We start from the raw sequence: 15,168 nt of genomic DNA, 5'->3' as shown, positions 1-15,168 counted from the left end.
CGCTAAGCAATCCAGGTAAGAGTTCCTCTCAAGGGAGTTAATGAATAATTTCCTAATAATGTCAAATGACTATTAAAAAATTAAGCTATGCTGATTAATCAGAATCAATAAGAAAAGTATCCTTATAGCACAATTTCCATTAGCACAGTCCATTATAAAATATTGCTGGAGAAAGACATTGGTGGCTAGAGCCCATAAATGATACATATATGTGTATATTAACTATTTTCAAGGTGTTCTGTTAGGTCTGTTAGGTATATTGACATATGCAAATGACTGGATAGCATTTGTTTTTATTTTAATTCCTTCAAAAAATCTAGAGAAATTACTATAATTTGTCTGAAATTGTTTGTTTTCAAAATGTAGCATGTATTCATTACATTTCTAGATCAACCACTGTCCAAGAGAAAAAATATTTAGCGAATAATGTCAGCTGATAGATATTAAATGAAACATTAACCCATCAATCACTTTACAGTGTGATTCATCAGTAGTGTGGATAACGATCTACACCCGTTTCCTGGATTTGGATACATTCAATGTTAACCTATTATGTGTGGTTCGGGGGCGGGAGCTGGGCTCCACCCTATCCTTTTATCTCCTATCAATCAAATCTACTTCCTATTTAAATTGCTAGTCACACCCTATGCAGTTGTCTTATGTTTTTTATTTTCGTTTCAAGCTAAGCAACTGCAAGACCGACCTAAAAACATCCTCTCTGCCTCGGATTCGGAGGATTTCGAAGATAACTTAATGTCCGTATTAGAGCACTCTCCGACAACTTCAACTCAAAGGCTGATCAGCCCACCACTCTTTCTTCTATCAGGCGTCTCAGCAACATCCGAACAAGTACCTCCTAAGCAGGATACCATACCAATACCGGCCATCCAAGGAGTCAATCCCCGTCGATTCAAGCGGCTCCGGCCCCAGGATACATGTCCTGAACGACTCTACTTTAAGGACTGGACTCTCAATAAGCTCATAAAACCCTTCTCAAAAACGTTAGCGAGATCCCAGTAGTGAGCAATCGGGAATCTCTTTTCATTCTTTATTGTAATTCCATCTCGGCAGAACCAACTTTTCCACCCAAGAAAACTCTCCAGAAGCGCTCGGCTGTTCAGCGACCCAGGTCAGACAGCAGGCAGAATGTTTCAGAGCAAGCTACTCCAGCAGCCAGCACATCAGGCCAGCAGGCAGCCGCTCCAGTCAGTGAAACCCAGCAGGAACATTCTTGCATTTTCAATAAAATAAAAGCATTCATGCAACCATTCGCAGATACCTTATCCTCAGTCAATACCGAACTTAGTAATCTGGATAAACGGGTGTCCAAAATTGAGCGAGAGAAGCAAGGTTCCACAGTTTCAGTATTTTCCTCCATTCCTGCCATGAAAGCAGCTGCCGCAGCAGCTACCATCACTTCTGGTTATATACCAACCTCGGTCCCTACAGTAGATCCTCCGGTCTACAACCTTGCATCTGCAACAGCATATGGTTCCACCGCCTCAACCACTGCCTGCCGTCACTCAATATCCCCGCAGAATCGACGCAGCATAATTGAAGGTAAGGACGTTAATCTGGTTTCTCTATCGATGGCTACATCAGAGTTTCTGGACCATAAAGTGGTGGATTGCGGAGACTTATCAGTCACGCTTAAATACAGAGACCCCAGATTACTGAACTCTGGGGGAATTCGTCCTTGCCTTCGCTATGTGATAGGTTCAGTATACCCAAACCGCAGACAAGAATTGGATTCTTACGAATTCTACATAGTTGAGCTGTCTGTCAGATATGGAGGGACCATGTTTTTTTGATTACCACAAATCATTTTCAGTAAAAGAGCAGCTATTTTGGCAACAGATAACCACATAATTGACTGGGCACAACCTGATTTAGACTTATTCAATAGGATTTTCAGTGGTCTCAGAGCCAATGCTTGCGGGGTCTGCGGTTCTACTGGCCACTCAACCTCTCTTTGCCTGAAAGCTGCAATAGCCTCAACCTCCACCAGATCAACAATCTGCATCACTCCTCCTCATTTTTCTAACAGAACCTTGATCCCCAACTCCATCCATTCTTCTGCCCCACCTGAGCAATCCGCAAGAGAAGACAGATTTGGGCGAAGAATCATATACGCAGGAGGAAACAAATATGCAATAATTTCAATTTCAGTATCTGCTGCAATCTGAGGCAATGCAAAAATATCCATATGTGCAGTTTCTGTGGGGACGCTCATTCAAAAGCCATCTGCCTAGTAGCTCCAAAGTGACTTTCTTCAACACTCACAGTCTCCACTCCTATAAATATTCCCAAATTGAAGCAAAAACTTCTGGATCATCCAGATAAAATATTCGTCAACTATTTACTTGACAGACTAAAAAAACAGGTTTTCAACCGGACTCAAATCCGTCGCTCCTCCTTTCAAAGCAAAAACCTCCATTCTGCTACTACAGACCCAAAGACAGTACAATCTCTTATTCAAAAAGAGATTAAAAAAGGATTTACGGTCCGTTTGTAGCTCCCCGTTTCCAATATTCAGGATTAACCCCACTGGCATCGCCACTCTGAAAATGTCAGGAAAAAAGCCTCTCATCATTGACTTGTCAGCACCACGGGGATCAAGCACAAGTAGCATCAACTCGCTCATTCCTCACGATCAATTTTCTCTATAGTACATTACCATATCAGATGCAATTAATTCAATTAAATTGGCAGGTCGCGGCTCCTGGTTAGCAAAAGCAGATATTGCAGACACTTAAAGTAATGCCAATCCATCCTTCTCTTCGCCACCTGTTCGGGATATGCTGGGAAGAAAAATTCTATTTTTCTACGCAGTTAACTTTTGGCTGGCGCAGCAGCCCGAAAATATTTTAGCAGGACTGTTGTATCCAGACATTGGTTCACATCTCCTCTGTCTACATTGGTTTCCAAAGCAGGACTTCCCCCTCAATTCTATACTCCTCATTTATTCAGAATAGGGGCAGCTACATCAGCAGCAAGAGCAAAGATTAACCAGCATCTAATTAAAAATATGGGCACGGTTCTCACCAGGCTTTTTCAGCCGGGCAGGTTCAGCCGGGCAGGTTTTCTGTGTTAAGTACTTCAAGAGGCTAAAACGTTAAAAATGACTGCTAAAAAAATAACCAATTATTTTCAAAGCAAAAATAGTGACAATGAATGCATGGGGTCAAAATAAGCCGGCGATCGACACAATCAACTGCCTAATACTATATTTCAACCGGCTAATTTATTAAAAAAAAATTAAGATTATTTTCGAGTATTATCAGTCAGTCCATTTTTTGTCGTATTATACTGTAAGCTGATATATAGTACATAATAGCTATACATATGCACACAAAAAAGCATATTCCTTTTGTTGTGATATCGTAACAATATGTACCCAGGTGCTTGTGAGAGATATTGGGGGTTCATATATAGAGGCTGTACGGCTTTAGAAGAAAGTTGAGATGGGATATCAGCTGAACATTGTCAGCTGACATACAAATGCTTAAGTGCAGAGGTGCTGGATTATTACACTCTGCTTTCATGCAACAGTTATGATGGAGACCAAACGTGTGTGAGTACTGTTGTGTAAAAAAAATGGTTAAAATGAACAGTTGCATTCAAAAAATGTAGAACAGCGAAAAATAAAAATAGACAAAATGCCCTGAAAACGTAATGTAAAGAAAACAATTTAAATGAAGCAATAAGCTCAATAATTAAACTAAAAAGGAAGTGCAAAGATTACCATTTTTTTGTTAACTCCAATAAACCTACGTTATCTTTCCCCAGTCAAATCGTAGCGTGCCTAAAAAAGCACGGTCATTAACCATAATAAAAAACAGAAATTCAAAAGAAAATGTAGAACATAAAAAAGCGCAACCATTATTCAAATTCTTTGTCGTATTATATATTTAAGGTAAGGCAAGTTTATTTGTCTGTTAAGAGTGCTCCTGGCTATAATCTTCTGCACATTAGTCTATTGCTAGCATGTCCGGAGTGGGGATGACCCTTCTGCTGGGGCCACCAAAGGTTTCCCCCTAAAAAGAAAGGGTTTTTTCCTTTCCACTGAGCAGAGGGTCTTCACATAGTCAGTAGGGAGCCAGTTACTAACCTTCTTTGTTGTGTTAAATGTTTTCTTTCTTTCTTTCTTTCTTTCTTTCTTTGTATATGCATTGGTGGCACTTTCTCCAACCCTTGGTTAAGTTCTGCTTCCTTTACCTCCACAGGAGGATTCTCCACAAGTCAGAGGGGATGCCCGGCCAAACCCAACCTTTTAGCAACTCATTATCTATCACTACCTGCGCAATCTGAGGAGCTAAGCTTATTCTTGCTAAACCTTGCTGTAGGAGTTCTTCCTTCATAACACAAGGCTCTCTTCTCATTTCAGATTCTCGGGTATGTATCTCCGTCTCAACTTTGGAAGTCTATAATTCACCTCATTGAGGGCAGCTCTCAGCCAGAGTTTCCCCCTTTCTTCAGGTTCTCGAGCCTCCGTTTATGTACGGGACTCCCAACAGACAGGGACCCCTCTTTCGTATGTCAGATCCCCCAAGAGACGGGGATCCCTTGTGTATGCAGGGTCCCCCAAGAGACGGGGATCCCTTCTCTATATGTTTCAATCTTTACTAACGCTATGTTCCTGAGTGTGCCGTGTGTGCCCAGCCTTGGAAGTTGCTTCACCATGATGTGGTCTCACCTAACTATGGCGGTGACTTCACCACGACATGGACCTCGTCCTGCCAAGTGCTTGGACCTAACTGTGGGCGGTTCTCCGAGAAGTCAGGCAACGTCACTACAGGTAGCCTGGCTCCCGCCCCGTGAATTGGCACAGAATGTGCTATAATGTGCTAAATGCCCTGCAAGTGGTGTTGTTGTATATTCATTTTAATGTGCAATTTGTGGATTGTAACCATATTGTTTACCCCAGCAGGTTGTTTTACCTGTAGATTTGTTTACCCATAAAGATTTAGTCAAGCTCAACAGCAAGAGGAGCAACCTTACAGAGTATGGATTTATTACACAAAGCAATATAAACCTTTACTGGCAATAGGTGTCGTCTGGGATGCAACTGATGAATGAAACACAATAGTCTACTGGTTAATGTTTTATTATTGTATTTTTAGAAACCCATTAAAACACATTTTGTATTGTACAAATTAAGACCAGGGGTGCACTTTCAAGACTGTATGCAGTTGTAATTTCATGCCCTGTTACTAATCAGAATTTGAAAATGGTCAGGTCTGTCTGAATTCCATTACAAACTACAGTACAGGCTATGGAGGAGAATGGGCATAGTTCATTCATTTATTTATTTATTTATGTATTTATTTATTTATTATTTCATTCATTAGGATATGGTAACATTAAAAAACAATCGTAACAAAATGTACACCCATATATATTGTGACAGCAAATAAAACAGAACAGAATTTCACTTTTTTCTAAATAAATATTTATTACAGTATATGCCTTGATGCTGAATTTTGTGTGAAACTTTATGATAGGTTCAGAAAATAAATTTTAACGATTGAACAGTGGCAACTCTTTTTACCTCTGCTCGTTACCTGTATTTGTCCTCCTGGTGTTTTCCTCCAAGACTGGTTTATTCAGTGTATTATTATTATTGATATACTTACGACATAGAATACAAATACAATAGAATTACTTTAATATATTAAGCCATATTCAGATATACCAATTATTTATGTAGGTTTCCCAGGTTGCTTAGAACACATCAATGTGATCTGGCAACAAATTCAATCAGCTAAAAAGGAGAGGAAGGAGCTCCATGTGACATTCCTGGATTTGGCTAATGCATATGGTTCAGTGCCACATGAACTACTTTGGGCAGCATTTGATTTTTTCAGTGTACCGATGACAATAACAAATTTAGTGAAAGCCTATTTTGGAGATTTGCAATTCAGTTTTTCAACTTCAGAATTCAGCACTACATGGCAATGCCTAGAGGTTGGAATAATGGCAGGATGCACCATTTCTCCACTGGCTTTTACCATGGCAATGGAAGTAATCATTAGGGCATCAAAATGGGTAGTAGGAGGAGAGCGCTTGGCTTCTGGAATGCGACTACCACCAATTCGAGCATACATGGATGACATGACAACCATGACTACAACAGTAGCCTGCACTAATCGATTATTGGGCAAATTAACCAATAACATTGAATGGGCACGAATGCAATTCAAGCCCACTAAATCAAGGAGCATCTCTATATTTAAAGGCAAAGTAGTAGATAAAACATTCTTCATTAATGGTGAGGCAATACCAACAGTGTCTGAGAAGCCAGTGAAGAGTCTTGGGAGATGGTACGACGGGGATCTAAAGGACACAGTTCGTGTGGGAGAAGTTAGACAACAAGCAGTGGAAGGGTTGAAGAGCATAGACAGCTGCGCTCTACCAGGTAAACTAAAACTCTGGTGCTTTCAGTTTGGTCTACTGCCGAGGTTGCTGTGGCCACTGACTGTGTACGAGGTTTCTTTGACAACAGTAGAGAAGCTGGAAGCTTTAATCAGTTCATACATCAGGAAATGGTTGGGAGTTCCACGCTGCCTCAGCAGAGTGGGACTTTATGGTAAAGGAATACTGCAGCTACCAGTCTCTGCTCTAACCGAGGAGTTTAAGTGCGCCAAGGTCAGACTGGAAATGACTTTAGTAGAGTCACGCGATAAATGCGTAAGGGAGGCAGCACCTGTGTTGAAAACTGGAAGAAAGTGGGCGGCAAAGAAAGCTGTGGAAGATGCAAAGGCTGCCCTTCGAATTGGTGATATCATGGGGCAAGTTCAGCATGGAAGAGGGGGTCTTGGTTTCAGTTCAACTCCTCCTACATGGCACAAGGCGGCCCCAGCTCAAAGGAGGAAGCTGGTAGTCAACGAGGTGCAAAAGCAGGAGGAGAGGATGAGGTGTATAAAGGCCATTTCCCAGGGCAAGCAAGGAGAATGGATGAGATGGGAGAGTGTGGAACAACGCAAGATTGGCTGGAAAGACCTATGGTCAATGGAACAGAGCAGGATCAGTTTCCTCATCAGGTCAACATATGATGTTCTCCCATCACCACAGAACCTAAACCTCTGGGTAGGAGAGGATCCCTCATGTCCTTTGTGTTCATCACCTGCAACATTAAGGCACATTTTGACAGGATGTAAGGTGGCTCTTAGCCAAGGACGGTTTACTTGGCGCCATGACCAGGTGCTGCGATGTTTGGCCTTAGCATTGGAAGACAAGCGTAACATGACCAATAAGTTGTCACCTGTTGCATCAAAACATTACACACAAAAGACAACATTCCTCCGCCCAGGAGAGCAACCACCAAGAAAAGGTGTTAAAACCAATTCTCGCCCAGGACAACTGGAAGCTGCTAGAGACTGGAAAATGCTGGCAGATGTTGGTCAACGGCTTATTTTTCCACCTGAGATTGCCACCACTAACCTTCGACCAGATATTGTCTTGTGGTCTGGATCAGCACGCCTTGTTCACCTGGTAGAGTTAACAGTGCCATGGGAGGATGCTGTAGATGAGGCGTATGAGAGGAAGAAACTGCGGTATGCTCAGCTAGCCACTGAAGCGGAACAGCGAGGATGGAGAGTTCGGGTTTACCCAGTGGAAGTGGGTTGTCGAGGATTTGTGGCACACTCTACAACCCGGTTTCTCAGAGACGTCGGATTCAGTGGCCAAGAGTTGCGTCGCACAGTGAAGAACTTATCTGAAGCAGCAGAAAGGAGCAGCAACTGGCTGTGGTTGAGACGGAAAGATTCTGGCTGGGGACAGGTAAGTAAGCTGGGCTGAGTTGAGTGGGGGACGGAGGGGGGTGATGCTGGGACGCCAGAATCACCGTCGAGCCCTCTTGAGGTGTCGTGGGCTAGTCGACGAAACACTGAGGATGGAAGGTGCCCACTTGAAAACCCCAGAGATGTACCCTACTTAGCTCAATCCAGACGGTTGTCATGCTGATGCGCTGGGGAGGCCGCACTTTGGTTGATCCCCGGAGCCAGCATCGCAGCCGTTGTGTGTGCTGATGCGCCAGGGAGGCAAAATAAGCTGATCCCTGGAGCCAGCATTACACTTCAGCCATTAACACCAGACAGAAGGATATCTACATCATCATATGGAAGGAAACGTAAATGGATGGAGACACATATGGATCACATTAGTTTACTGTAAAGCTACGTCTTAGTTGGTGCTTATCTTGGCGAGAGCCGAGTTCAAATCAGCATGAAGTTTTAACATCTACTCTCGTGTAATGGAAATCATGTAAGCGAGTGGTCTAAGTGGGTTAAATGTGTCCCACACCCCCAAATGCCAAAAAACTGCTGGGATGGTCCGACAGGGTGGTTCCATAATGCTGCACATAATGCTCAAATATACTGCATATGGCTTTCAAGAGGAAATGGTGCTCGAAGGGAAAGGAAGATTCTTAACACTCTCAGAAAGAATCAATACCAACTTCTCCAATTATCTTTTTATGATATATACATAAGGGCATCCATTTACTGACATCTTGTGTTGTCAGCCCAATCTGACAGACAACCAATACATCCACAGCAATCTTCTAATGGATCTCATAAGCAAACCAGAAAGATTCATTTGGTTTTCTTCCTGCTTTTTATGTAATTCGAAACTGCTGCTAAACAGCTCTTAATCTCAAGGAAGTCAATTTTGGAGCATGAAAAGGAATACAAAGGCTAAATGAAAGAAACTCATTTATATATATATATATATATATATATATATATATATATATATATATATATATATATATATAAAATGCTAGTTGAGTCACTTGGAAACTTTGCTGTTGAATCTGGTGACATTGAAGCTGAGTCACGATCACAATCTTTTCATTTATTACCAGCAGATTGTGACGTGTGCACTGAGCAGAACTGAAGCCCTAGCTGGGAATTGTATTTTTGTCTCTTCAGAAAATGATGATACAGTCACAGATAGCAGTCACCAAACAGAGTTTCAAACTCAAAAATGGTCTTCTTGTGTTAAAGACCTATTCATGTTACAGGTAACACAATATCACTGACCTACACAGCGAGTATGTGAATGGCATTGAAAGAGGGTCATAGTCCAGATATATTTAGTTCACATGGAATATTGCACCTCCCAGTGTTGTGTGCTGCTAATATAGAAAAACGCTGTCTACTATGTCACCTTTATTGATAATGATTTCTGTCCAAATAATACAACAGAACAAGCAAAACCATCCAGTCACATTACTGTCAATAATCCGATTGAACTTTTGAGCATTCCCAGACTATGTGCATTGATTCTGAACAGGAAATCGCAGAATACATATAGTATGAATTACAATGCTATTGTTAGTATCAGTTTTTAATTGGGACAGTGTAAAATTAAAGCTGCTTGGATCCTAGCAAAGCATAAAAAAGCCATCCCTATCTCATAAAACTGATGACATTAAATAATGAAATGAAACAGTTTTAGATCAACTAGCCATAAACAACTAATTCAACTAATTTAACTAAAGGATTACATACAGTAGAAGCTATGAATGTGTTTCCCTACAGGAAATTCCTACAGGGATAGCTTGCCTATAAGAATTTTCCAGAAAAAGGATGGGGTGGCATATGGCTCTTCGACTCTGCTGCATGACATAATCACAGTCCAGAGATTGGATTTTTTATGTGCACTATTTACTGTCATTTGGATTAACTGGGGAAATGCAGCCAAATCCCTAATCCAAAACTGAGAGTATGCTACCCTTATATGAGCCTCCAGTACAACACAGGAAAGTGAGGTATTGTGGTTAGAGGTGGTAGAATGAATCTTTCTAAACAAACACACAGTGCTGTTAAATATTCAAACGTTCAAAATGGGGTTCTACCATATTCTACTAAATAACGTTTGGTTACCTGAAAAGCAATGCTTTTAAACATGCTTTGTTATATTTCCTTTTTGTTTTTCTTATAGCAGTAGTGATTTTATATTGTGAACAGAGCCAATTAGGTAAGAAAAGTGTAAGTGTCCCTTTTCATGAGCAATACTTGATGATATAAATCATACGCTAACATGTATCCAAAGGCTGCTGGTTACCAGTAATTTATAGTTAGAGCAATTTATCTAAAAGAGGGAATACACAACGTACATCGCTCCAACATCAGCAATGTAAAATGGATTGACATTAAGGAAGCTGGTCATAGCAGTATAAAAGGAAAACACAAGTAAAATGCAAATATCATCAATTAAACAAAAGTTTAAAAAATAATATATGTTGAAAAAAACATCGTTATAGGGCAGATATGTTAATGCAGACCCTGAACTCTAGAGGGATAGCTGGTTTTCCAGTCTTTGGAATGTAAATTAACATCTGTACTCTAAAACGCTGCTTCAGGAACAATACACGAATAATTCATTTATTTGATTAACATTTTACATTATCTGGAAAGGCCATTAGGAAAAGCCTGATTCCCCATGTGAAAGGATGTACCCCTATGCATATTACAGTATTTTTTTTTTTTTTTTTTTACTGTACCGGTATGTAAAATAATAATGCTTCATAACCCGACAAACACAACCCTGCACACTGCTTCTGAAATCAGAAACCAAATACATTGTCACTCTTAAATTGTACTGAAATAAAAACATGATAGCACCTTCCCATTCAACAAAATAACAAGATAAGTGATATACATGTCTACACTTAATTATCATAATATAAAGTGATGTTTTTTTTTTCATTGTCTATTGTTACATATTGCCGTTGCTTTATAATATGTATTTTCCCATGCACTATAAAATATACCCAGTACCGTAAATCAATGTATTTATGTCCAAGTACTATAGGTAATACTGTAATTTAGTAATGGAAGTTCTCAGAGTTGCTGGTGTGTGCGGTGTTTGACATGCTAGACAGGGAGTCTTCCTTGGCTTCACATGCAACATAATTATTCTTGCATGGCTGACATGATCGGATAATTGGCAGGCTGTGCTTTTGAAAGAGTATTTTCCTTAGAATAAACTGTTCTAATCCTTAACGCAAGGCAAACGGGCATGTCTATTCTAATTGGACAGACTGGTGCGAATTTAAATTACATTTTTTTTTTTTTTTGGATTGGATATATTAGATCTCCTGACCTTGATGAAACAAATCTGTAGATGCTCAGCGGCCAAAACACTGAAATTACTGCGACCGGAAAAAAAAAAAAAGTACCTCAATTTTCATTCTATCGACCTTAGTTGTCAAACCTAATAATACTCTTGGATCACAATGAACTGCGACAGCGCTGACTGGGAAATTGGTTATGATCTGAACACAGATATTGTTTAAACTCACTTTGACCATGTTTCTGGATGTTAACTTTCCCATTACAAACTATGTAGCTTTAACTTGTAACAACGGACTCAATCGTTCTATTTAAAAGGCAACACGACAGTCAATTCAGTTACAAGTATCTTACCTGATATGCAGACAATGACATTGGCTTGAAGAATAAAAAGTATTTCCCAAATAATTTCCATTCTCAGTTTTTCATTCCAAGTACATCACGCACTAAAAGAGATCAATATCACAGTTTGAACTGTTCCTGCAAATCGGATGCTTTACTTCTTTCTGAAGGTGTTTCCCAGACCTGACAACACATGTCAGAATTCTCTTACAGACATGACGCAAAGCTCCAAAACGATTCCACGTACTGGTATCCAGAAAGAAAGAAAAATGTAAATATCCTTTGAATTAACTTTTTCTTCGTAGGATGCTATCCTGTCCCCTTGAATTTGCGACCCCTTCCTAGACTGTCACATTTACTGTCCTGTAACGAGAAAGTGCAGTATAACAAATGGTATTTTAAAGAGCTTTTAAGCAGCACACCATAACTCCAGCCGTAAGATCCTGTAAACAATCAATTGCAGCCCCATTACCCCAATACCCGCCTCCCTCCAATAGCGCTCACGGAACAGTCAACAAGATCAAAACCTATATGAGCTGCAAGGGGGCGTGCTTCGCTCACACAATGTACTGAGTAGAGAACATCCTACTTATTTTACTTTTTTTTTTTTTTTTTTTTTTTTTATCTGACAACAGTTTTTTGCACATTACGCATAACCAATTATCATAAGACCAGAAAGCCAAATAACGATAATACCACCTTCCAATAATATTCTAAGCTGGTCTAGAAAACATTAACTAATCTTTTTTTTATGAATAATCTTTCAGTTACCGTATCAAAATATTTTTGGTGACTGTGCACTGAATACGGATCTAACCCATTATGTATTTACCAATGTGTTGTGTAAATACAGTATTTGTATTTACACAAAATAGAAACATAATTAATTGAAACAGCAACTTTTTAAAACATTGAATTCACAAAATAAAAACACATTCGGGCTCTTTAAAAAAAACAACAACAAATAATGCGGAATTAAATTATCCACTGTTTTGAAATCTTGTTTAAATACTGGTCTGTATTATTAAACAAAGTCTGAAAGGTTGGTAAATGGTATAGAACCTTCATTAAACTCTTGGAGGTTCTTATTTCTTCCAATAATGCTTTTTTGGTTATCTCAAGTTGCCAAACTAGAAAAAAAACACAAAAAAACGTGAACTACAATGCTTAAGTTAAGAAATTATTTCTGCGCACCTGTTTAGTTTCTCGTTTTATTGTGAGTACCCTTATTGTATTATTATTACATGCATTTCTTACCTGTACGGAAGTTTTTGTTCAATGACAGTAAAAACTGGTTGTATTTTTTTTTTTATTTAGGTTGATAGTATGTGAAATGGAGTGAAAGGCTCACTTTTCAGTAGCATTGTAAATTACACTTACCAGATAACACTGTCAGTATCCGAAGATGGGGTCTACCCGGTTGTGAAGTTAGCAACGCTGCAAGTTGTGTAACAAATATTTTAAAGCCTAATGGTTTTCTTATTTCTAAGTAAAATCCCTGCGTTTCTTCCTGTTACAGTATCGGTTGCAGCTTTGTGGCAGGTTGCTGCTGCTGTATGATGCCGCTGAGCTGACTCCAAACACCCATCTGCCAAAGATTATCAGCTTTAGTGCGCGCCGTGCTGAAGAGATGCGCGTGCACGCTGCACAGACCGCTGGATGGAGCGTGCATAGATAGAGTTTGGGGATTAAAAAGTACTCAGGAAAATTCAACGCAATTCTACAGATCATTGCCTCATCTATGATATGTGTTAGGAAAAAATAAAAAGCGCATCCTCACTGATGATTTCATGTTTCTTTTAGATAACTTCATCCACCTACATTAATCTCTTCTTTCCAGACTAAACTATATAATGCTGTAGTAGTTTAACAACTCACCAGTGTCACCGTTTATAGCTGTTTAATACATTTAGATACATGACTATAAAATACTTTTGGCAAACGTGTAAAAGTTTGTTATGCCACATTTAGCTGTATTGTTATTCATATTTCAGTATTTCTATTGAGTTGGATGTTATTCCCAAATGAACTGCCACACAAGACTTTGAGGTAAAACAAAATTTGTTTCAAAATACAACACAAAAAAAGACAAATGCTAGGCCCGTATTCAGAGACATTCACTCCCACACCTGAGCAAACCTTAAAGAAGAGAGCACTCTCTTGCTTTCAATCACAATTTAATCACATTGAAGTTCTCAGAAACCTAAAATTCATCACGTAAAGTTTTAAACAGATATTTGTTATACATACATTATTTTAACTGTATTTTCACCAGTATACAATATATACACTCTATGGGGGCCGATATACTAAGAGCCCGCAAGCACAAGTAGGTGCGGGTGTGTATTTAATTTGAGCTGCGCAAGAGCGCATCTCAAAAGTTGCAGGATATGTATTAACCGCGGAGTGTTGAAAAAGTTAATGATGTAACCCTGGTTTCCTGAAAGAGAAGACAATCACCAACCAATACTTTTGGGATATGCCTGCCACAGGTCAGGTATTTACTGAGCATTTTATGTCAGAGCTGCCAATAGTCCCCTCCGGGGAGTGACGTCCTCGGTCCCGCCTCCAGAGGGAACAAACAGTTACTACGGAGCTCACTTCCTCTTTTGCATCGAACACACGAAAACGACCGATACAACCTCGCAAGGTTTGGTGGTCGTCTGTCTTCTCTTTCAGGGAACCAGGGTTACATCCCTAACCTAACGTTCCATTTCAATCCAAAGACAACCACCAACAATACTTTTGGGAAAAGTATACCAAAGCTGTTGCAAGGGAGCATGAGCGGAGACAGCAGACGAGGGACACAAAAACTTGTGTTTGTGGTGCGAGTGTGCAACCTCAAGGATCCTTGTGCCTAATGATGGCATAGAGGGATCTACCACATTAAGTCGGTAGAACCTGGTGAAAGTATGTGGAGTAGCCCAGCTAGCCACAGTACATATATCAGCCAATGAGGCTCCTCTAAAGAGGGCCCATGATGTAGCCATTCCTCGGGTAGAGTGCATGGCCACCCTCCCAGGTTAAGGTAGGCCGGCATTAGTATACTGCTTTGAAAAGGCTTGAGCCAGGGTCCTTACACAATAACAGACACAGAGCTGGTCTGACTGATGCAGAGCTCTCGTTCTGCTAACATAGCTTCTCAATGCCTGAACCAGGCAAAGGGAGTTTAGTCTCCGATCCTCCTCTGAAGAAAACGGAAGGGGATGGAAAGCCTCTAGTTCCACTGACTTATTCAAGTGGAAAGCCGTAACCACCTTAGGGAGGAAAGCAGAGTTTGTTCTTAACGACACCCTGTTTCGATCGTCCCAAACATGCATACAATAGCTATGCACCGACAGAGCCTGTAGCTCATTGACCCGCTTAGTGGAGGTGATGGCTAACAAAAACGCTCCACTTGGGGAGGGTGTCCTTTCTAGGAGAACGTAACCGCAGAGCACCCTTGAGAAAACATGTCGCCAGGACATGAGCACCTGGAGACACCGAGTCTTCGGGGACATGGGACACAGATATGGCTGCCAATTACACTTTCAGCGTAGAGGGGGATTTACCCTCCTCTAGCAGTTCTTGCAGGGATTGTAAAATGACTGCTATCAGGCACGAGATAGGGTCATGACTCCTGGTCAAACACCAATCCTGAAAATACCATGACTCCTGGTCAGACACCAATCCTGAAAATACCTCCATATGTACGCGTACAATGACCTTGTGGAGGAGGCCCTAGCAGTGGCCAGCAAAGGTTTGA

The 15,168-nt window shown here is 40.4% G+C and overlaps 1 protein-coding gene across 1 annotated transcript in view; it reads right to left on the bottom strand.

Moving 5' to 3' along the window:
• LOC117423459 (carbonic anhydrase-related protein 10-like) overlaps positions 1-13,017 on the bottom strand; it is a 125,963-nt gene extending 112,946 nt beyond the window's left edge. Inside the window, exons 1-2 of the mRNA XM_034039281.3 lie at positions 12,804-13,017; positions 11,436-11,786 (exon numbers count right to left, since the gene is read on the bottom strand). Coding sequence (XP_033895172.1) covers positions 11,436-11,496 — 61 coding nt within the window. The 5' untranslated portion in view covers positions 11,497-11,786; positions 12,804-13,017. The remainder of the gene's footprint in view (positions 1-11,435; positions 11,787-12,803) is intronic.
• Between the last annotated feature and the right edge of the window lie 2,151 nt (positions 13,018-15,168).

The sequence above is a fragment of the Acipenser ruthenus genome, chromosome 17, assembly GCF_902713425.1.
Source record: "Acipenser ruthenus chromosome 17, fAciRut3.2 maternal haplotype, whole genome shotgun sequence".
In the NCBI taxonomy this organism is placed as follows: domain Eukaryota; kingdom Metazoa; phylum Chordata; class Actinopteri; order Acipenseriformes; family Acipenseridae; genus Acipenser; species Acipenser ruthenus.
Note: the sequence above shows the minus strand (reverse complement) of the source record. Positions and strands in the feature narration are given on the sequence as shown.